General features: G+C 44.5%; 1 protein-coding gene and 2 long non-coding RNA genes across 3 annotated transcripts; all 3 read right to left on the bottom strand.

Annotated features, from left to right (window-relative positions):
• Positions 1–1,670: 1,670 nt before the first annotated feature.
• On the bottom strand, positions 1,671–5,691 carry LOC144901796 (extended synaptotagmin-1-like). Its single transcript, XM_078796835.1, has 9 exons — positions 4,707–5,691; positions 4,163–4,392; positions 3,276–3,346; positions 3,110–3,182; positions 2,655–2,711; positions 2,223–2,271; positions 1,876–1,971; positions 1,733–1,804; positions 1,671–1,691 (listed from the first exon to the last, which is right to left on the bottom strand). The coding sequence occupies exons 5-9, from the start codon at positions 2,681–2,683 to the stop codon at positions 1,671–1,673; spliced, it is 267 nt and encodes an 88-aa protein (XP_078652961.1). The 5' UTR covers positions 2,684–2,711; positions 3,110–3,182; positions 3,276–3,346; positions 4,163–4,392; positions 4,707–5,691.
• Positions 5,692–6,090: 399 nt separating this feature from the next.
• On the bottom strand, positions 6,091–9,652 carry LOC144901737 (uncharacterized). The gene is made up of 3 exons (XR_013629823.1): positions 9,584–9,652; positions 7,234–9,123; positions 6,091–7,151 (listed from the first exon to the last, which is right to left on the bottom strand). It is a non-coding gene; the product is annotated as an uncharacterized LOC144901737 (long non-coding RNA).
• A 12,415-nt stretch (positions 9,653–22,067) lies between these two features.
• Positions 22,068–23,330, bottom strand: LOC144901788 (uncharacterized). The gene is made up of 4 exons (XR_013629898.1): positions 23,277–23,330; positions 22,776–22,844; positions 22,170–22,221; positions 22,068–22,088 (listed from the first exon to the last, which is right to left on the bottom strand). It is a non-coding gene; the product is annotated as an uncharacterized LOC144901788 (long non-coding RNA).

Here is a 23,330-nt window from a genome sequence, read left to right as displayed (position 1 = left end):
TTCCTTCCTGTGTTGCTCTGCTGTGTTTTCAGTTGATGTCCATTATCTCCCGCACCTGTTTCTCATTATTTGTGATGCCTATTTGGTTCAGGTGCGCGCTCCTTTCTTTGTTGGGTCATTGATGTTGTTTTCTCTGTTGAACATGCTAGTGCGTTGGTCTGCTGCATAGTATCAACAATAAATGCCTTTTTACCTGCTATTGGGTCCTCATCTCTGCATCCTGGGGTCGTGCCGTAAAGCTCCCAAGCCGGAACGTGACAACCTCTCTGTGCTAACCACAAAAAAGAAAAATAATTATCTAACCAGATCATTTAACTTTGAGACAGACAACATGTGGTGCTAAAGTTAGCTTTCTGCTTGTTTAAAGCATCGGCAGCTTACCGGAGCAAAGGTAGCTTAACACACAGCCAGTGCAATCCTAGCCTCAAGAGGCTGACACTGCACTTCCTGCAAGCCCTCCAAAATGCACGCCAGGTCCTCAACAACCAACCCCGCTGCAAATTAAAACAACCATGGCTGCGGTCACATGATGCACCGTCACCGGTACACGCCCAGTAATTTTATGCCTACCTTTCACATACGCTGCTGATGGCACGACAGACCAGAGCCCGCCACCGGAGCGCGCCAACACAGCCTCGACAGGTGAACAGCAAGGAACAATGAGCGCCCCGGTGACGCCAAGACCCATCAATAACCCTGGCACCGCCTCGCAATCGAGCCCCAACAGCTGATGCCAATTCAGGTGGAAGCGCAACAACGCTCAACCTACCAAAAATGCTGCACATGTAATTCATGTGGCAGCAAGAATATCTGTATTCATTAGTGCAGTTCATTAGTGGAGTGGAGTATTTTGAGGTAAGAGATTAAATTAATACAATTTGGAATGAGGCTGTAACTTGACAAAATGTGGAAAAAGTGAAGCGCTGTGAATACTTTCCGGATGCACTGTATGTGCCCTGGGATTGGCTGGCCACCGGTCCAGGGTGTACCCCGCCTCTCGCCCCAAATCAGGCTCCAGCATACCCCAACCCTAGTGAGGATAAGACATAGAAAAGAGTTTCTACCGGAGTGTCCACCAAACTTGACCTAAGAACCCAATGTAGCATGAAAACCAAATAAGACCTGAGACTAGTGTGCTTGGATATACGCAGCGCTCACTTTTGCATCACATCTGCCTCCCGTTTCTGCTGCTCAGTCGAGCGGTCGGAGTCTTTGGAAGTGAATTTAGCCTCATGATCACCACGAGGACATTTGCTCGGAATCAGCATCTGCAACAATTGCATGTGAAGTCTGGTGCGAGTTAAGACTAGAATGAGAGATCGCCTACCTTGAGTTCAGCTCGAAGAAGAATCTGACTCTCTGGGGAGGCGCCATCCAGATGGAACCACTGATCCAGGACCAGTTCTGGTTCCGAGAGCAGCTCTCTGATTGGGACGACTAAGGAACCCATGGGCAACGTCCAGCTGTGAGAGAGCTGGAGAAACAAAGTGTAAAGGTAGTAATACAAGTCAAGTTTGTTGATATCACATGGTGGAAATACTAAAAATAATATTGTTAACTTACCTTGACAACAACATTCTCTTCTCTAGGGTCATGAACCAGGAAGCAGAACGCCTCATTCCACTGAGGTGATGTCGTGCGATCACACACCTACAGCAAAGATGGACGTGTTAGTCCCGGATGCCAATACCCTGGTTATTATTTGGCTAGTTGCCACGCTTAGTAGTCTCACAGTAGTTTTGTGGGATGTTTTTCCAAGAAGCATATCCGCTCCCACTTTTGGCTCTTTTCCACTCTTTTCCACCTGTTGACACGCCACATGGGTCATAATAAAACACAGATCATGCCTCCTCAGTACCTCCTCGACTCACTTACTGGTAAACCATCTGCTTGTTCGATGAAGACAAACAAAAGTCCCACAGATGGAACGGCTTTGTTCTGGTAGGACTGCCTGGAGTAGAACTTGAGAATCTGAAGAGAATGGTTCGATATTAGTATTTTTTATAGTTGAATGAAGCATTAGTACGCTTTTTCTTCTTCTGGAAGCACCCCCCTTATCCAGTTGGTCTGCCTCCGAGGCTGTTGGAAGCCATTCCAGGATCAGGTGAACGCGACCTGACTTGACATCACTGAGCGTGTACTGATACACTGATACATAAAACACACACAATCCTTTGAATGCTTGAACAATTCAATGACAATAATATAAGCCGTTTCCATACCTGATCCGTGTACTGAGAATCAATTATGTCCTTCAGTTTGACCTTCAGCCTGCATGTTGAGAAACATGACAATTATTTCAACCACTTGATAATGGAATGGATTTCTTTTCTCTAATTCATGTTTATTTTTATTTATTTACACTGCAATATTTGATATTTATACATATATATTTAATATCATTTGCGTTCTACATGAATGTTCTAAATGATTCCAACCATATCAAATTCTACAACCTGTCTTTAATATACTGTAAGTGTGTGACATAATTTTTCTTGTGAATCGGACAATAAAGTGTAGATAAAGGAGGATGGCGGTGCTCTTCTCAATACTGGCATCGCTGCGCTGGAGGTAGTAAGCAGTATTATCAAGCAGTTGCAGTATGTGACAGTATCGATAATAACAACACTACTAATGTGTACTGGAAGCAGTACCTTCCCATAAAGTCATCCTTCATGTCCATGTCTTTATCAAACACCTCCAGATGTAACCTGATGGAGCAACAAAACTCATCATTTATCATCTGGTACATGTATTCATAATGTGACGAGTTGCTACTTTACTGTGGCCAGCAAGCTTTCTACAAATGGATTAAGGATTAAATATTCTAAAACAAAAGATGCAGATTGGGCATTGATACTTTTATGTTGAAAGAACTCAATTGTACATCAATAACTCCTGTAACCACAAATCTCACTCTCTCAATTTCTGCGGCAGTTTTTCCTTGTGTATGGAAGGCATCAGCTGTCATTCAATATATAAGAACGTAGATCCTTGTCCGTTTCCAATTTCAAACCAATCTTCGACTTGAAAAAAGGTTTTGACACTGTAAAGCATAGAATAACCTAAACCATGTTGGTGTCATTCAACAGCTGTACTGTAATCTTACCTTGTCTAAGCTGTTGGGACCAAATTCTTGAGCGTCAACATCCTTCAGTATTCTGTTAAATGGATGGAGAATGCTGCACATGTAATTCATGTGGCAGCCAGAATATCTGTATTCATTAGTGCAGTCCAAAAAAGGAAAAGCAAGGCGATGGGGGCAGAAGGCATACCATGGAGCAGTCCAGAGACAAAAGAACTCCCAAAAACAGCTGGAGGAGGTCGCGGTCCACTGGGCAGTACACTGAAAAAAAATTTGGAGTGCCATTTACTTGAGAAAAGCTAGGTAACAATTTGCACGCACAATTCCCAAGCAACTTTTCCTTGGGAAATACTCTGGTCAAATTTACTTTTTTTGAATGAAAGAGGTACTCTTTGCTAGTAAATTTGACCCCAAACTACCTTTGAATCTACTTCAAAATCCATATAAATGTACTCGCTTTTCAGGATTGTTTAACTAGTTTTCCCTGACTTTATTTGGAGCAATTTATAAGTAATATTTACATGATTTAAGCTACCACCTACACCACTTTTCTAATATGATTGTGTAGTATTTTTTTTAAGATGGCCTTCTTTGAATGAAATGATCTTAACACATCTTCTACAAAACATTATTTCAAACCAGAACAGCTTCACTGCATTTGTACTAAAGCTGTATTTACTTCCAGATGACGGTGCACAAAAACGCAACACAGCCACAGGTTGAGGTACCTGTGAAATTAATTCAACATTTCATAACTAAACCAAAGACCTGGGATTTATTCCCTTAATTGGGAATCGTATTATTAGAATGATTATTTTTGACTTCCACTTTCCTCATGCAGGTATGGACTTCCCACACTAGTGTGCCAGTCGCCTCCTTCTGGACTTTTGGTGTCTACTATACACTCAATTGGAGTCCACCTGCAGTAAATTCAGTTGATTGGACATGATTTGGAAATATAATAACCTTTTTCACATTGTCATAATGGAGTATTTTGAGGTAAGAGATTAAATTAATACAATTTGGAATGAGGCTGTAACTTGACAAAATGTGGAAAAAGTGAAGCGCTGTGAATACTTTCCGGATGCGCTGTATGTGCCCTGGGATTGGCTGGCCACCGGTCCAGGGTGTACCCCGCCTCTCGCCCCAAATCAGGCTCCAGCATACCCCCACCCTAGTGAGGATAAGAGACATAGAAAATGAATGAATAACTAAACCATGTTGGTGTCATTCAACAGCTGTACTGTAATCTTACCTTGTCTAAGCTGTTGGGACCAAATTCTTGAGCGTCAACATCCTTCAGTATTCTGTTAAATGGATGGTCAAATTTATATCTGGCCCTAACGAGCCCTAGCCAGCCCTAAAGAGCCCTGGCCCCAACTCGCCCTAGCCAGCCCTGGCCCCAACTCGCCCTAGCCAGCCCTGGCCCCAACTCGCCCTAGCCCCAACTCGCCCTAGCCAGCCCTGGCCCCAACTCGCCCTAACTCGCCCTAGCCAGCCCTAAAGAGCCCTGGCCCCAACTCGCCCTAGCCAGCCCTAACTCGGCCCTAAAACCCTCCTCCAACCATAGCCCTAAAACCCTAACCCAAACATTCAAACGAGATCTATGTTGACTACTTACCCAACGGCGCAGCGCAGACTACTCATGTTTCCTTCGGTTAGCTGGTCCGTTGATACCACCATTCTCTGCCAGTCTGTCTTCTTCCTCTTTTGTTTCAACGCTCCAAGGCGTATTACTGCCCTCCACAGGTTGGGCACAAGTGTAAGAAGGCTGGGGGGGCTGGGGCGAGGGAGTGGGGGGCTGGGGTGTGGGACGGGTGAGGCTGGGCCTAAATGTAGAAGGCTGGGGGGCTCGGGGACTGGGGTGTGGAAGGCTGGGCCCAAATGAGGAAGGCAGGGGGTGAGGGAGGGGGGAGGCTGCTATTTCTACTTGCTATGTACTGCCAACTAGGGGTCACTTTAAAGTAATGCTATTCTACTCGGTAAATACCACCATCTCGTGGTCACTTTAATGGACTGCTGCTTCCAACAATGCAATCTCAATGGGCGACGTTTTTCGCCAGTAACTCCCCAACGAAAGGTCGTATAAACATAGAACCGACTTCTGCCTACACAAATTCAGCTGCAAGCTTTCCGTTGAGACCCCCAAGCCAAACAAACTTGGGTGCCCTCATTCCATCCCAAGACCTGCAAAACATCCTTACCGCCAAAGGACAAAACCCCTGAGACTCCAGCGCTACCCCCTGGGTCAGCACCCAGCGCAAACGCACGAGGAAAGAGAAAAACCTTGACCAAGGTCAGCCACCGGGAGAGGAATCCGGCGATTACGGTGACCAGCTGTCCCTGCTCTTGGATCTGATGGCGCGAGGGGAATCGGTTCCCCCCACTCCCCCACCAACCCGGGCCACAGAGGCCCTTCGGCGTTGGGAGTCAGAATTCGCTTTCTGTTGAGAACCCTAAGAAATTGAAAAATAGAATCCAGGAATATGAACCTGTAAAACCTGTAAAACCTCATCCCAAGACCTGCAAAACATGCTTACCGCCGAAGGACAAAACCCCTGAGACTCCAGCGCTACCGCACGAGTAAAGAGAAAAACCTCGACCAAGGTCAGCCACCGGGAGAGGAATCCGACCATTACGGTGACCAGCTGTCCCTGCTCTTGGATCTGATGGCGCGAGGGGAATTGGTTCCCCCCACTCCCCCACCAACCCGGGCCACAGAGGCCCTTCGGCGTTGGGAGTCAGAATTCGCTTTCCGTTGAGAACCCTAAGAAAGTGAAACCTGTGAAACCTGTGAAACCTGTGAAAACCTGTGAAAACCTGTGAAAACCTGTGAAAACCTGTGAAAACCTGTGAAAACCTGTGAAAACCTGTGAAAACCTGTGAAAACCTGTAAAACCTGTAAAACCTGTAAATCCTTATCCCAAGACCTGCAAAACATCCTTACCGCCGAAGGACAAAACCCCTGAGACTCCAGCGCTACCGCACGAGTAAAGAGAAAAACCTCGACCAAGGTCAGCCACCGGGAGAGGAATCCGACGATTACGGTGACCAGCTGTCCCTGCTCTTGGATCTGATGGCGCGAGGGGAATCGGTTCCCCCCACTCCCCCACCAACCCAGGCCACAGAGGCCCTTCGGCGTTGGGAGTCAGAATTCGCTTTCCGTTGAGAACCCTAGAGAAATTGAAAAATAGAATCCAGGAATATGAACCTGTAAAACCACCCGCACAAAACGAAGATCCGCCACCGACAAACCCTGACATCCAAGGATTGGAACAAGATTTGGAGGAACCCTCCACCTCTGGGAACCCTCCACCTCTGGGACGCCGGAAGGCCATCCATCCCAACCACTTCTCTTCGTTCTCGGCTCGATCCAACAGTTGCCGGGGCCTGCCTGGATGCCGGTATCCAAACAGAACCAGAGGTATCCTCATCCCAAGACCTGCAAGACCTGCAAAACATCCTTACCGCCGAAGGACAAAACCCCTGAGACTCCAGCGCTACCCCCTGGGTCAGCACCCAGCGCAAACGCACGAGGAAAGAGAAAAACCTCGACCAAGGTCAGCCACCGGGAGAGGAATCCGACGATTACGGTGACCAGCTGTCCCTGCTCTTGGATCAGATGGCGCGAGGGGAATCGGTTACCCCCCGGTCCCCTACCAACTCGGACCACATAGGCCCTTTGCTGTTGGGAGTCAGAATTTGCTTGACGACGCCCCACTACTTACGCCACCAAGGGAGTCACCTGCGGAAAAAGGCCAATGGGAAGATATACTGGCGGACATCAGCTTCGACAGTTCTATGTCCGGCTCAATCGGCGGGAGCCAAAAGCAACTGGTCCAGCGTCATCGGCACACCACCAGGAAAATGGTTGATTGGCAACTTGCCGTGCGGAAGAGATTCGTCATCCTGGGAGATTCCAGTTTCCACCAAATGACTTCCCAGACCTGCAGGTGGACAGCTTTCCGGGGGACACCTTCAGGAATGCCAAGGATCTTCTTGCCAACGCAATCGTTCCCACAAAGGTGGAAAAACTGGTGTTGTCCTTCGGGATCAACAGAAGAACCTGGAAGCACAAACACCCCACCTTTGCTAACTTGTGACTATTGTCAGGAGAAGACAGCATGAACATTTCAGTGCATCCTAACCCTTCCATTGGTTAAGACGGGGAGAAGAACCCAGAGTTGAAGCTGCAGATACTGTTTTTGCCCCACAGGCCTGGTGTGAGTGGAGAGCGCTAGCAAGGCTGGCCTTCATCCAGCCTGTAGAAGACAGCACAAACACTTCAGTTCATCCTAACCCCTGACTCCAACCCCGGACCCTAACCCTGGTTGTCAACGGGGGATCATCACTTGTGGTTAATACAAAAATATATATAATTATATTATATATTTATAGATATATAAATACAAAAATAGGGGTCACTGTAATCTACTGCTGTTTCTACTTGGTATGTACCGCCAACTAGTGGTCATCATGCACGTCACATGGCCTACTACAATTTGAGCTTGCAAGTGCAGTAATATCAGAACTGAAAATGACAGATGAGCACAAACTGACAACATGTACATTGTGCAAATGTGGCAAACTAATACATTTCAATGACTCGCGTGGCAAAGAACACTTTCTGGCAGTGTGATCTGGACAATTCTAAATGGGACAGGAAGACAATGGTTGAGAGAAGTTAACAAGGGACACTTCCTATAATTATTGTTTTTGCACAGGTAAATGCTTTGTGGTCAACATTCACCCACCAACTGTAAAATACAATTTCAGGTCAAATTCACAATTTTAGCACAAACTATATACTAGCTATGACTGTACAGCCAGCATAGATGTTCAACAATGGGTGACTTTTTCTCTCCTAAGACTCCTAACTCTCTTCTAAGTTATGACATATGCACTCACACACATCAACTGATGAGATGATAATTAAACTCATTGAATCCCTGAAAGCAACACATCAAGCTGTTGAGTAACACTATCATAAACAAGACCAAAAAAAATGTCCCTACTTAAATGACTGGGGTCAATATCTGGCACCATAGTACTACTGCACCTTTGTTTATTTAACTAACTAAACCAGGTTTAACTAACTATAAACGTTAGCTAAACCATTTGTTAGCTAGAAGGTTAGCCAAAACACTTGTTAGCTAGAACATTAGCACAGTTCAAACAGGCACTTTTGCAAATTTACCATTGGCTTAGCTCACAATACGTCTGTGGTAATGTTGGTTTAATACGAGAATATTACATGATAGAGATAAAGACATGCTACTCACCAGTGACGAAAGCGCACTGCTGCCGTCGGCGGGGTTTGAAAGAAATTCAAAATAAAAGCGCGCGCGCTAAAAATGTACAATAACGTCATACCATTTGTCAACAACATTCCAGCACATGAGGAGCAAATTGCCAGCACATGTCAACAACAACAAAATATAATCATTCACAAAAACAGGACTGGGGCTGCTCTTGGATCAGCTCACCTTGTACAGTATCTACAGTTAATGTCTATAGATACCGTGTTATTAGGAAAATATAGCCAGCCGAAAGCATGTTGATTGTGAGTATGCTCAAAGACAATGTCACTAGAAAAGTCTGATGCAAGACTCCCTTGGTGCACTCTACTTTTATGGCGTTCAATGAAGAGTAGACATTTGTGCTAACTCTAGCACCATGTGTTGTGTCTATTTAAAAGTTAAATGATCTGGTTAGATAATTATTTTATATACTATACCTCTGTCTCGTTCTTTTTTAAGTGTGATCTTATGTGACTGAGGAGTACAGACTGAAAATGGTTGCTCAGATGTGCATAAAGGACACTAAAAAGTCACAATTAAGTATGATATCTTGACAGGTGACTACTCAGTGCACCAAGTGTCTGAAATGTGCACATGCAATCATCATGGAGGCATGGGAGGGGGCTCATTTTTGAAAAGTGGTTGTGCTGCAATCTACAGTGTTTAAATAGATGTTCTAGTGGTAAAAAAAAAAGCTGAACAGAACTTACAGTGCCGAGTCACGTTCGTTGCAGCAACCTGAAAACACATACACAAAATATTAGACAGGGCACCACTTTTGAAGTTTAAACCTCTGTCAGAGCTAGCAAAGTACAACAGAACACACCGACATTGCTTCAAACAATATTATGTGTGTTAGCCTGTTAAACTATTCAATCTGCAACATTTTACACACACACACTGAATGTTGAACCTGAATTTGCCAACAAATAGTTTAACGTCTGTCACCCCCTTGTGACAGCTCTTAGTTTTCCTCAGTTCCTCGTTCATGCCCTTGTTTTGTATTTCCTTCCTGTGTTGCTCTGCTGTGTTTTCAGTTGATGTCCATTATCTCCCGCACCTGTTTCTCATTATTTGTGATGCCTATTTGGTTCAGGTGCGCGCTCCTTTCTTTGTTGGGTCATTGATGTTGTTTTCTCTGTTGAACATGCTAGTGCGTTGGTCTGCTGCATAGTATCAACAATAAATGCCTTTTTACCTGCTATTGGGTCCTCATCTCTGCATCCTGGGGTCGTGCCGTAAAGCTCCCAAGCCGGAACGTGACAACCTCTCTGTGCTAACCACAAAAAAGAAAAATAATTATCTAACCAGATCATTTAACTTTGAGACAGACAACATGTGGTGCTAAAGTTAGCTTTCTGCTTGTTTAAAGCATCGGCAGCTTACCGGAGCAAAGGTAGCTTAACACACAGCCAGTGCAATCCTAGCCTCAAGAGGCTGACACTGCACTTCCTGCAAGCCCTCCAAAATGCACGCCAGGTCCTCAACAACCAACCCCGCTGCAAATTAAAACAACCATGGCTGCGGTCACATGATGCACCGTCACCGGTACACGCCCAGTAATTTTATGCCTACCTTTCACATACGCTGCTGATGGCACGACAGACCAGAGCCCGCCACCGGAGCGCGCCAACACAGCCTCGACAGGTGAACAGCAAGGAACAATGAGCGCCCCGGTGACGCCAAGACCCATCAATAACCCTGGCACCGCCTCGCAATCGAGCCCCAACAGCTGATGCCAATTCAGGTGGAAGCGCAACAACGCTCAACCTACCAAAAATGCTGCACATGTAATTCATGTGGCAGCAAGAATATCTGTATTCATTAGTGCAGTTCATTAGTGGAGTGGAGTATTTTGAGGTAAGAGATTAAATTAATACAATTTGGAATGAGGCTGTAACTTGACAAAATGTGGAAAAAGTGAAGCGCTGTGAATACTTTCCGGATGCACTGTATGTGCCCTGGGATTGGCTGGCCACCGGTCCAGGGTGTACCCCGCCTCTCGCCCCAAATCAGGCTCCAGCATACCCCAACCCTAGTGAGGATAAGACATAGAAAAGAGTTTCTACCGGAGTGTCCACCAAACTTGACCTAAGAACCCAATGTAGCATGAAAACCAAATAAGACCTGAGACTAGTGTGCTTGGATATACGCAGCGCTCACTTTTGCATCACATCTGCCTCCCGTTTCTGCTGCTCAGTCGAGCGGTCGGAGTCTTTGGAAGTGAATTTAGCCTCATGATCACCACGAGGACATTTGCTCGGAATCAGCATCTGCAACAATTGCATGTGAAGTCTGGTGCGAGTTAAGACTAGAATGAGAGATCGCCTACCTTGAGTTCAGCTCGAAGAAGAATCTGACTCTCTGGGGAGGCGCCATCCAGATGGAACCACTGATCCAGGACCAGTTCTGGTTCCGAGAGCAGCTCTCTGATTGGGACGACTAAGGAACCCATGGGCAACGTCCAGCTGTGAGAGAGCTGGAGAAACAAAGTGTAAAGGTAGTAATACAAGTCAAGTTTGTTGATATCACATGGTGGAAATACTAAAAATAATATTGTTAACTTACCTTGACAACAACATTCTCTTCTCTAGGGTCATGAACCAGGAAGCAGAACGCCTCATTCCACTGAGGTGATGTCGTGCGATCACACACCTACAGCAAAGATGGACGTGTTAGTCCCGGATGCCAATACCCTGGTTATTATTTGGCTAGTTGCCACGCTTAGTAGTCTCACAGTAGTTTTGTGGGATGTTTTTCCAAGAAGCATATCCGCTCCCACTTTTGGCTCTTTTCCACTCTTTTCCACCTGTTGACACGCCACATGGGTCATAATAAAACACAGATCATGCCTCCTCAGTACCTCCTCGACTCACTTACTGGTAAACCATCTGCTTGTTCGATGAAGACAAACAAAAGTCCCACAGATGGAACGGCTTTGTTCTGGTAGGACTGCCTGGAGTAGAACTTGAGAATCTGAAGAGAATGGTTCGATATTAGTATTTTTTATAGTTGAATGAAGCATTAGTACGCTTTTTCTTCTTCTGGAAGCACCCCCCTTATCCAGTTGGTCTGCCTCCGAGGCTGTTGGAAGCCATTCCAGGATCAGGTGAACGCGACCTGACTTGACATCACTGAGCGTGTACTGATACACTGATACATAAAACACACACAATCCTTTGAATGCTTGAACAATTCAATGACAATAATATAAGCCGTTTCCATACCTGATCCGTGTACTGAGAATCAATTATGTCCTTCAGTTTGACCTTCAGCCTGCATGTTGAGAAACATGACAATTATTTCAACCACTTGATAATGGAATGGATTTCTTTTCTCTAATTCATGTTTATTTTTATTTATTTACACTGCAATATTTGATATTTATACATATATATTTAATATCATTTGCGTTCTACATGAATGTTCTAAATGATTCCAACCATATCAAATTCTACAACCTGTCTTTAATATACTGTAAGTGTGTGACATAATTTTTCTTGTGAATCGGACAATAAAGTGTAGATAAAGGAGGATGGCGGTGCTCTTCTCAATACTGGCATCGCTGCGCTGGAGGTAGTAAGCAGTATTATCAAGCAGTTGCAGTATGTGACAGTATCGATAATAACAACACTACTAATGTGTACTGGAAGCAGTACCTTCCCATAAAGTCATCCTTCATGTCCATGTCTTTATCAAACACCTCCAGATGTAACCTGATGGAGCAACAAAACTCATCATTTATCATCTGGTACATGTATTCATAATGTGACGAGTTGCTACTTTACTGTGGCCAGCAAGCTTTCTACAAATGGATTAAGGATTAAATATTCTAAAACAAAAGATGCAGATTGGGCATTGATACTTTTATGTTGAAAGAACTCAATTGTACATCAATAACTCCTGTAACCACAAATCTCACTCTCTCAATTTCTGCGGCAGTTTTTCCTTGTGTATGGAAGGCATCAGCTGTCATTCAATATATAAGAACGTAGATCCTTGTCCGTTTCCAATTTCAAACCAATCTTCGACTTGAAAAAAGGTTTTGACACTGTAAAGCATAGAATAACCTAAACCATGTTGGTGTCATTCAACAGCTGTACTGTAATCTTACCTTGTCTAAGCTGTTGGGACCAAATTCTTGAGCGTCAACATCCTTCAGTATTCTGTTAAATGGATGGAGAATGCTGCACATGTAATTCATGTGGCAGCCAGAATATCTGTATTCATTAGTGCAGTCCAAAAAAGGAAAAGCAAGGCGATGGGGGCAGAAGGCATACCATGGAGCAGTCCAGAGACAAAAGAACTCCCAAAATCAGCTGGAGGAGGTCGCGGTCCACTGGGCAGTACACTGAAAAAAAATTTGGAGTGCCATTTACTTGAGCAAAGCTAGGTAACAATTTGCACGCACAATTCCCAAGCAACTTTTCCTTGGGAAATACTCTGGTCAAATTTACTTTTTTTGAATGAAAGAGGTACTCTTTGCTAGTAAATTTGACCCCAAACTACCTTTGAATCTACTTCAAAATCCATATAAATGTACTCGCTTTTCAGGATTGTTTAACTAGTTTTCCCTGACTTTATTTGGAGCAATTTATAAGTAATATTTACATGATTTAAGCTACCACCTACACCACTTTTCTAATATGATTGTGTAGTATTTTTTAAGATGGCCTTCTTTGAATGAAATGATCTTAACACATCTTCTACAAAACATTATTTCAAACCAGAACAGCTTCACTGCATTTGTACTAAAGCTGTATTTACTTCCAGATGACGGTGCACAAAAACGCAACACAGCCACAGGTTGAGGTACCTGTGAAATTAATTCAACATTTCATAACTAAACCAAAGACCTGGGATTTATTCCCTTAATTGGGAATCGTATTATTAGAATGATTATTTTTTGACTTCCACTTTCCTCATGCAGGTATGGACTTCCCACACTAGTGTGCCAGTCGCCTCCTTCTGGACTTTTGGTGTCTACTATACAGTCAATTGGAGTCCACCTGCAGTAAATTCAGTTGATTGGACATGATTTGGAAATATAATAACCTTTTTCACATTGTCATAATGGAGTATTTTGAGGTAAGAGATTAAATTAATACAATTTGGAATGAGGCTGTAACTTGACAAAATGTGGAAAAAGTGAAGCGCTGTGAATACTTTCCGGATGCGCTGTATGTGCCCTGGGATTGGCTGGCCACCGGTCCAGGGTGTACCCCGCCTCTCGCCCCAAATCAGGCTCCAGCATACCCCCACCCTAGTGAGGATAAGAGACATAGAAAATGAATGAATAACTAAACCATGTTGGTGTCATTCAACAGCTGTACTGTAATCTTACCTTGTCTAAGCTGTTGGGACCAAATTCTTGAGCGTCAACATCCTTCAGTATTCTGTTAAATGGATGGTCAAATTTATATCTGGCCCTAACGAGCCCTAGCCAGCCCTAAAGAGCCCTGGCCCCAACTCGCCCTAGCCAGCCCTGGCCCCAACTCGCCCTAGCCAGCCCTGGCCCCAACTCGCCCTAGCCCCAACTCGCCCTAGCCAGCCCTGGCCCCAACTCGCCCTAACTCGCCCTAGCCAGCCCTAAAGAGCCCTGGCCCCAACTCGCCCTAGCCAGCCCTAACTCGGCCCTAAAACCCTCCTCCAACCATAGCCCTAAAACCCTAACCCAAACATTCAAACGAGATCTATGTTGACTACTTACCCAACGGCGCAGCGCAGACTACTCATGTTTCCTTCGGTTAGCTGGTCCGTTGATACCACCATTCTCTGCCAGTCTGTCTTCCTCTTTTGTTTCAACGCTCCAAGGCGTATTACTGCCCTCCACAGGTTGGGCACAAGTGTAAGAAGGCTGGGGGGGCTGGGGCGAGGGAGTGGGGGGCTGGGGTGTGGGACGGGGGAGGCTGGGCCTAAATGTAGAAGGCTGGGGGGGCTCGGGGACTGGGGTGTGGAAGGCTGGGCCCAAATGAGGAAGGCAGGGGGTGAGGGAGGGGGGGGGCTGCTATTTCTACTTGCTATGTACTGCCAACTAGGGGTCACTTTAAAGTAATGCTATTCTACTCGGTAAATACCACCATCTCGTGGTCACTTTAATGGACTGCTGCTTCCAACAATGCAATCTCAATGGGCGACGTTTTTCGCCAGTAACTCCCCAACGAAAGGTCGTATAAACATAGAACCGACTTCTGCCTACACAAATTCAGCTGCAAGCTTTCCGTTGAGACCCCCAAGCCAAACAAACTTGGGTGCCCTCATTCCATCCCAAGACCTGCAAAACATCCTTACCGCCAAAGGACAAAACCCCTGAGACTCCAGCGCTACCCCCTGGGTCAGCACCCAGCGCAAACGCACGAGGAAAGAGAAAAACCTTGACCAAGGTCAGCCACCGGGAGAGGAATCCGGCGATTACGGTGACCAGCTGTCCCTGCTCTTGGATCTGATGGCGCGAGGGGAATCGGTTCCCCCCACCAACCCGGGCCACAGAGGCCCTTCGGCGTTGGGAGTCAGAATTCGCTTTCTGTTGAGAACCCTAAGAAATTGAAAAATAGAATCCAGGAATATGAACCTGTAAAACCTGTAAAACCTCATCCCAAGACCTGCAAAACATGCTTACCGCCGAAGGACAAAACCCCTGAGACTCCAGCGCTACCGCACGAGTAAAGAGAAAAACCTCGACCAAGGTCAGCCACCGGGAGAGGAATCCGACGATTACGGTGACCAGCTGTCCCTGCTCTTGGATCTGATGGCGCGAGGGGAATCGGTTCCCCCCACTCCCCCACCAACCCAGGCCACAGAGGCCCTTCGGCGTTGGGAGTCAGAATTCGCTTTCCGTTGAGAACCCTAAGAAATTGAAAAATAGAATCCAGGAATATGAACCCTGTGAACCCTGTAAAACCTGTAAAACCTGTAAAACCTGTAAAACCTGTAAAACCTGTAAAACCTGTAAAACCTGTAAAACCTGTAAAACCTGTAAATCCTTATCCCAAGACCTGCAAAACATCCTTACCACCGAAGGACAAAACCCCTGAGACTCCAGCGCTACCGCACGAGTAAAGAGAAAAACCTCGACCAAGGTCAGCCACCGGGAGAGGAATCCGACGATTACGGTGACCAGCTGTCCCTGCTCTTGGATCTGATGGCGCGAGGGGAATCGGTTCCCCCCACTCCCCCACCAACCCAGGCCACAGAGGCCCTTCGGCGTTGGGAGTCAGAATTCGCTTTCCGTTGAGAACCCTAAGAAATTGAAAAATAGAATCCAGGAATATGAACCCTGTGAACCCTGTAAAACCTGTAAAACCTGTAAATCCTCATCCCAAGACCTGCAAAACATCCTTACCGCCGAAGGACAAAACCCCTGAGACTCCAGCGCTACCGCACGAGGAAAGAGAAAAACCTCGACCAAGGTCAGCCACCGGGAGAGGAATCCGACGATTACGGTGACCAGCTGTCCCTGCTCTTGGATCTGATGGCGCGAGGGGAATCGGTTCCCCCCACTCCCCCACCAACCCAGGCCACAGAGGCCCTTCGGCATTGGGAGTCAGAATTCGCTTTCCGTTGAGAACCCTAGAGAAATTGAAAAATAGAATCCAGGAATATGAACCTGTAAAACCACCCGCACAAAACGAAGATCCGCCACCGACAAACCCTGACATCCAAGGATTGGAACAAGATTTGGAGGAACCCTCCACCTCTGGGAACCCTCCACCTCTGGGACGCCGGAAGGCCATCCATCCCAACCACTTCTCTTCGTTCTCGGCTCGATCCAACAGTTGCCGGGGCCTGCCTGGATGCCGGTATCCAAACAGAACCAGAGGTATCCTCATCCCAAGACCTGCAAGACCTGCAAAACATCCTTACCGCCGAAGGACAAAACCCCTGAGACTCCAGCGCTACCCCCTGGGTCAGCACCCAGCGCAAACGCACGAGGAAAGAGAAAAACCTCGACCAAGGTCAGCCACCGGGAGAGGAATCCGACGATTACGGTGACCAGCTGTCCCTGCTCTTGGATCAGATGGCGCGAGGGGAATCGGTTACCCCCCGGTCCCCTACCAACTCGGACCACATAGGCCCTTTGCTGTTGGGAGTCAGAATTTGCTTGACGACGCCCCACTACTTACGCCACCAAGGGAGTCACCTGCGGAAAAAGGCCAATGGGAAGATATACTGGCGGACATCAGCTTCGACAGCTCTATGTCCGGCTCAATCGGCGGGAGCCAAAAGCAACTGGTCCAGCGTCATCGGCACACCACCAGGAAAATGGTTGATTGGCAGACATAGAAAAGAGTTTCTACCGGAGTGTCCACCAAACTTGACCTAAGAACCCAATGTAGCATGAAAACCAAATAAGACCTGAGACTAGTGTGCTTGGATATACGCAGCGCTCACTTTTGCATCACATCTGCCTCCCGTTTCTGCTGCTCAGTCGAGCGGTCGGAGTCTTTGGAAGTGAATTTAGCCTCATGATCACCACGAGGACATTTGCTCGGAATCAGCATCTGCAACAATTGCATGTGAAGTCTGGTGCAAGTTAAGACTAGAATGAGAGATCGCCTACCTTGAGTTCAGCTCGAAGAAGAATCTGACTCTCTGGGGAGGCGCCATCCAGATGGAACCACTGATCCAGGACCAGTTCTGGTTCCGAGAGCAGCTCTCTGATTGGGACGACTAAGGAACCCATGGGCAACGTCCAGCTGTGAGAGAGCTGGAGAAACAAAGTGTAAAGGTAGTAATACAAGTCAAGTTTGTTGATATCACATGGTGGAAATACTAAAAATAATATTGTTAACTTACCTTGACAACAACATTCTCTTCTCTAGGGTCATGAACCAGGAAGCAGAACGCCTCATTCCACTGAGGTGATGTCGTGCGATCACACACCTACAGCAAAGATGGACGTGTTAGTCCCGGATGCCAATACCCTGGTTATTATTTGGCTAGTTGCCACGCTTAGTAGTCTCACAGTAGTTTTGTGGGATGTTTTTCCAAGAAGCATATCCGCTCCCACTTTTGGCTCTTTTCCACTCTTTTCCACCTGTTGACACGCCACATGGGTCATAATAAAACACAGATCATGCCTCCTCAGTACCTCCTCGACTCACTTACTGGTAAACCATCTGCTTGTTCGATGAAGACAAACAAAAGTCCCACAGATGGAACGGCTTTGTTCTGGTAGGACTGCCTGGAGTAGAACTTGAGAATCTGAAGAGAATGGTTCGATATTAGTATTTTTTATAGTTGAATGAAGCATTAGTACGCTTTTTCTTCTTCTGGAAGCACCCCCCTTATCCAGTTGGTCTGCCTCCGAGGCTGTTGGAAGCCATTCCAGGATCAGGTGAACGCGACCTGACTTGACATCACTGAGCGTGTACTGATACACTGATACATAAAACACACACAATCCTTTGAATGCTTGAACAATTCAATGACAATAATATAAGCCGTTTCCATACCTGATCCGTGTACTGAGAATCAATTATGTCCTTCAGTTTGACCTTCAGCCTGCATGTTGAGAAACATGACAATTATTTCAACCACTTGATAATGGAATGGATTTCTTTTCTCTAATTCATGTTTATTTTTATTTATTTACACTGCAATATTTGATATTTATACATATATATTTAATATCATTTGCGTTCTACATGAATGTTCTAAATGATTCCAACCATATCAAATTCTACAACCTGTCTTTAATATACTGTAAGTGTGTGACATAATTTTTCTTGTGAATCGGACAATAAAGTGTAGATAAAGGAGGATGGCGGTGCTCTTCTCAATACTGATACATTGATACTTTTATGTTGAAAGAACTCAATTGTACATCAATAACTCCTGTAACCACAAATCTCACTCTCTCAATTTCTGCGGCAGTTTTTCCTTGTGTATGGAAGGCATCAGCTGTCATTCAATATATAAGAACGTAGATCCTTGTCCGTTTCCAATTTCAAACCAATCTTCGACTTGAAAAAAGGTTTTGACACTGTAAAGCATAGAATAACCTAAACCATGTTGGTGTCATTCAACAGCTGTACTGTAATCTTACCTTGTCTAAGCTGTTGGGACCAAATTCTTGAGCGTCAACATCCTTCAGTATTCTGTTAAATGGATGGAGAATGCTGCACATGTAATTCATGTGGCAGCCAGAATATCTGTATTCATTAGTGCAGTCCAAAAAAGGAAAAGCAAGGCGATGGGGGCGAAGGCATACCATGGAGCAGTCCAGAGACAAAAGAACTCCCAAAAACAGCTGGAGGAGGTCGCGGTCCACTGGGCAGTGCTCTGAAAAAAAATTTGGAGTGCCATTTACTTGAGAAAAGCTAGGTAACAATTTGCACGCACAATTCCCAAGCAACTTTTCCTTGGGAAATACTCTGGTCAAATTTACTTTTTTTGAATGAAAGAGGTACTCTTTGCTAGTAAATTTGACCCCAAACTACCTTTGAATCTACTTCAAAATCCATATAAATGTACTCGCTTTTCAGGATTGTTTAACTAGTTTTCCCTGACTTTATTTGGAGCAATTTATAAGTAATATTTACATGATTTAAGCTACCACCTACACCACTTTTCTAATATGATTGTGTAGTATTTTTTAAGATGGCCTTCTTTGAATGAAATGATCTTAACACATCTTCTACAAAACATTTCAAACCAGAACAGCTTCACTGCATTTACTTCCAGATGGCTGTGCACAAAAACACAACACAGCCACAGGTTGAGGCACCTGTGAAATCAATTCAACATTTCATAACTAAACCAAAGACCTGGGATTTATTCCCTTAATTGGGAATCGTATTATTAGAATGATTATTTTTTGACTTCCACTTTCCTCATGCAGGTATGGACTTCCCACACTAGTGTGCCAGTCGCCTCCTTCTGGACGTTTGGTGTCTACTATACACTCAATTGGAGTCCACCTGCAGTAAATTCTGTTGATTGGACATGATTTGGAAATACAATAACTGTCTATATAAGGTCCCACAGTTGACTGTGCATGTCAGAGCACAAACACCAAGCATGAAGTCAAAAGAACTGTCTGTAGACCTGCGAGACAGGATTGTCTTGAGGCACAAATCTGGGGAAGGATACAGAAACATTTCTGCTGCTTTGAAGGTCCCAATGAGCACAGTGGCCTCCATCCCTACAGTGAAGCATGGTGGTGGCAGCATCATGCTGTGGGGATGTTTTTCAGCAGCAGGAACTGGCAGACTAGTCAGGATAGAAGGAAAAATGAATGCAACAATATATAGAGATATCCTGGATGAAAATATTGCTGCATTCATTTTTCCTTCTATCCTGGCTAGTCGAATAATGGGGACCACTGTGCTCATTGGGACCTTCAAAGCAGCAGAAATGTTTCTGTATCCTTCCCCAGATTTGTGCCTCAAGACAATCCTGTCTCGCAGGTCTACAGACAGTTCTTTTGACTTCATGCTTGCCGTTTGTGCTCCGACATGCACAGTCAACTGTGGGACCTTATATAGACAGTTATTATATTTCCAAATCATGTCCAATCAACTGAATTTACTGCAGGTGGACTCCAATTACGCTGTAGAAAGATCTCAAGGATGATCAGTGGAAAAAAGATGCACCTGAGCTCAATTTTGAGCTTCATGGCAAAGGCTGTGAATACTTATGTAAATATGATTTTTTTGTTTTCTATTTTTAATAAATTCAAAAAAGTAAAAAAAAAAACGTTTTCACATTGTCATAATGGAGTATTTTGTGTAGAATTTTGAGGTAAGAGATTAAATTAATACAATTTGGAATGAGGCTGTAACTTGACAAAATGTGGAAAAAGTGAAGCGCTGTGAATACTTTCCGGATGCACTGTATGTGCCCTGGGATTGGCTGGCCACCGGTCCAGGGTGTACCCCGCCTCTCGCCCCAAATCAGGCTCCAGCATACCCCCACCCTAGTGAGGATAAGAGACATAGAAAATGAATGAATAACTAAACCATGTTGGTGTCATTCAACAGCTGTACTGTAATCTTACCTTGTCTAAGCTGTTGGGACCAAATTCTTGAGCGTCAACATCCTTCAGTATTCTGTTAAATGGATGGAGAATGCTGCACATGTAATTCATGTGGCAGCCAGAATATCTGTATTCATTAGTGCAGTCCAAAAAAGGAAAAGCAAGGCGATGGGGGCAGAAGGCATACCATGGAGCAGTCCAGAGACAAAAGAACTCCCAAAAACAGCTGGAGGAGGTCGCGGTCCACTGGGCAGTACACTGAAAAAAAATTTGGAGTGCCATTTACTTGAGAAAAGCTAGGTAACAATTTGCACGCACAATTCCCAAGCAACTTTTCCTTGGGAAATACTCTGGTCAAATTTACTTTTTTTGAATGAAAAAGGTACTCTTTGCTAGTAAATTTGACCCCAAACTACCTTTGAATCTACTTCAAAATCCATATAAATGTACTCGCTTTTCAGGATTGTTTAACTAGTTTTCCCTGACTTTATTTGGAGCCAATCGTAAGTAATATTTACATGATTTAAGCTACCACCTACACCACTTTTCTAATATGATTGTGTAGTATTTTTTTAAGATGGCCTTCTTTGAATGAAATGATCTTAACACATCTTCTACAAAACATTATTTCAAACCAGAACAGCTTCACTGCATTTGTAGTAAAGCTGTATTTACTTCCAGATGACGGTGCACAAAAACAACACAGCCACAGGTTGAGGCACCTGTGAAATTAATTCAACATTTCATAACTAAACCAAAGACCTGGGATTTTATTCCCTTAATTGGGAATCGTATTGTTAGAATGATTATTTTTTGACTTCCACTTTCCTCATGCAGGTATGGACTTCCCACACTAGTGTGCCAGTCGCCTCCTTCTGGACGTTTGGTGTCTACTATACACTCAATTGGAGTCCACCTGCAGTAAATTCTGTTGATTGGACATGATTTGGAAATACAATAACTGTCTATATAAGGTCCCACAGTTGACTGTGCATGTCAGAGCACAAACACCAAGCATGAAGTCAAAAGAACTGTCTGTAGACCTGCGAGACAGGATTGTCTTGAGGCACAAATCTGGGGAAGGATACAGAAACATTTCTGCTGCTTTGAAGGTCCCAATGAGCACAGTGGCCCCCATTATTCGACTAGTCAGGATAGAAGGAAAAATGAATGCAGCAATATTTTCATCCAGGATATCTCTATATATTGTTGCATTCATTTTTCCTTCTATCCTGACTAGTCTGCCAGTTCCTGCTGCTGAAAAACATCCCCACAGCATGATGCTGCCACCACCATGCTTCACTGTAGGGATGGAGGCCACTGTGCTCATTGAGACCTTCAAAGCAGCAGAAATGTTTCTGTATCCTTCCCCAGATTTGTGCCTCAAGACAATCCTGTCTCGCAGGTCTACAGACAGTTCTCCTGAGCTCAATTTTGAGCTTCATGGCAAAGGCTGTGAATACTTATGTAAATGTGATTTTTTTGTTTTCTATTTTTAATAAATTCAAAAAAAAACTTTTTCACATTGTCATAATGGAGTATTTTGAGGTAAGAGATTAAATTAATACAATTGGGAATGAGGCTGTAACTTGACAAAATGTGGAAAAAGTGAAGCGCTGTGAATACTTTCCGGATGCACTGTATGTGCCCTGGGATTGGCTGGCCCCCGGTCCAGGGTGTACCCCGCCTCTCGCCCCAAATCAGGCTCCAGCATACCCCCACCCTAGTGAGGATAAGAGACATAGAAAATGAATGAATAACTAAACCATGTTGGTGTCATTCAACAGCTGTACTGTAATCTTACCTTGTCTAAGCTGTTGGGACCAAATTCTTGAGCGTCAACATCCTTCAGTATTCTGTTAAATGGATGGAGAAATCATTTCAATTATGGCAACTACAAAATCTAAAATCATCACAATGGTTAGTAGTCCAAACGACAAAGCTGCTTGACAATATTTGTTGGGGTTTTTTTGTTTTGTTTTTTTAAACAAAACACTCAAAATCAACTTAGTTCTTAACCCTAAGATGCATGAGTGACTGGACCCTACACTCTTCCATAAGAGTCCATCTTTCTTGAAATGTATAAAAGGTAAGTTAAAAATTTGAATGGTATTATATTAAAAACATGTTTTTTTCGGAATAACTGGAATATGAAATGATAAAAAAAATCATTATGAAGATATTTCAAGAAAACAACCTGACTGGGTCATTTTTGACCCACTTATGCATCTATGGGTTAATACAAATTTTTCATCTGTGTCTTGAAACCTAACCTAAACAAAACTCTTTGTTTCCTCACAACGGGATATCGTTGAGGAACTCCATTATCCAACTCATTAAATCAATAAAACTTAAAAGGCTAAACTGCCATTTCCAGATTCAAATAACCATATACATATTGTAACGTTACCTTCTGTAGGGGTTGGCCACCTTGACCCCGGCGGCGGCCTCTCTGTGGCGCGTCCTTCACCCCAGGTGTCTAGAGATGGTGTATGTGTATAGGTGAAATTAAAGTTCCAAAATTCACTTCCATGGAATACTTGTCACAAACAAAAACTCCCGCTCCCCGACGGTATCCACAAGACTCAGGTCGCTAGCATACTTCAACAAATGTTTAAGCTACACGCGGTTCCCATGGCTTAGAGGACACTGCTGCTGCCAAAATAATAACATAACATATATAAAAGGGACGAATCCTTACACATTTAATAAACATAAAAATCTCCTGTTCTGCAACCGGCTAGCTGGCTGGCAGAACAGCTGGCAGCTAGCTGGCTAACAGCTTAGCTAGCTGGCAGGCTAAAGGTAAGCTAATGCTAACGTCGCGTATGTCACATTATGACACTGACGTAAACATTGAACAGGAACAGGAAAGGTGACAGAAAACAAGTCAGATAAGCATATGACCTACCCATATGGCTCCACATCGATGAATTTCCTTGTTAAACGACTGTCCACGTCGTCT

This window comes from Doryrhamphus excisus, linkage group LG15, assembly GCF_037039965.1.
Source record: "Doryrhamphus excisus strain RoL-2023G ecotype Guam linkage group LG15, RoL_Dexc_Guam_v1.1, whole genome shotgun sequence".
Classification (NCBI taxonomy): Eukaryota; Metazoa; Chordata; class Actinopteri; order Syngnathiformes; family Syngnathidae; genus Doryrhamphus; species Doryrhamphus excisus.
This window is presented reverse-complemented; position numbering and strand designations above follow the sequence as displayed.

Bases quoted from the DNA above. Each gene is read 5' to 3' on its own strand.
- LOC144901796 (XM_078796835.1), bottom strand. From the start codon at position 2,683: ATGGACATGAAGGATGACTTTATGGGAAG. The intron at 1,972-2,222 runs GTATGGAAACGG...CATTCTCTTCAG, and splicing joins ATTCTCAGTACACGGATCAG to ATTCTCAAGTTCTACTCCAG. The intron at 1,805-1,875 runs GTAAGTGAGTCG...GCGTGTCAACAG, and splicing joins AACAAGCAGATGGTTTACCA to GTGGAAAAGAGTGGAAAAGA.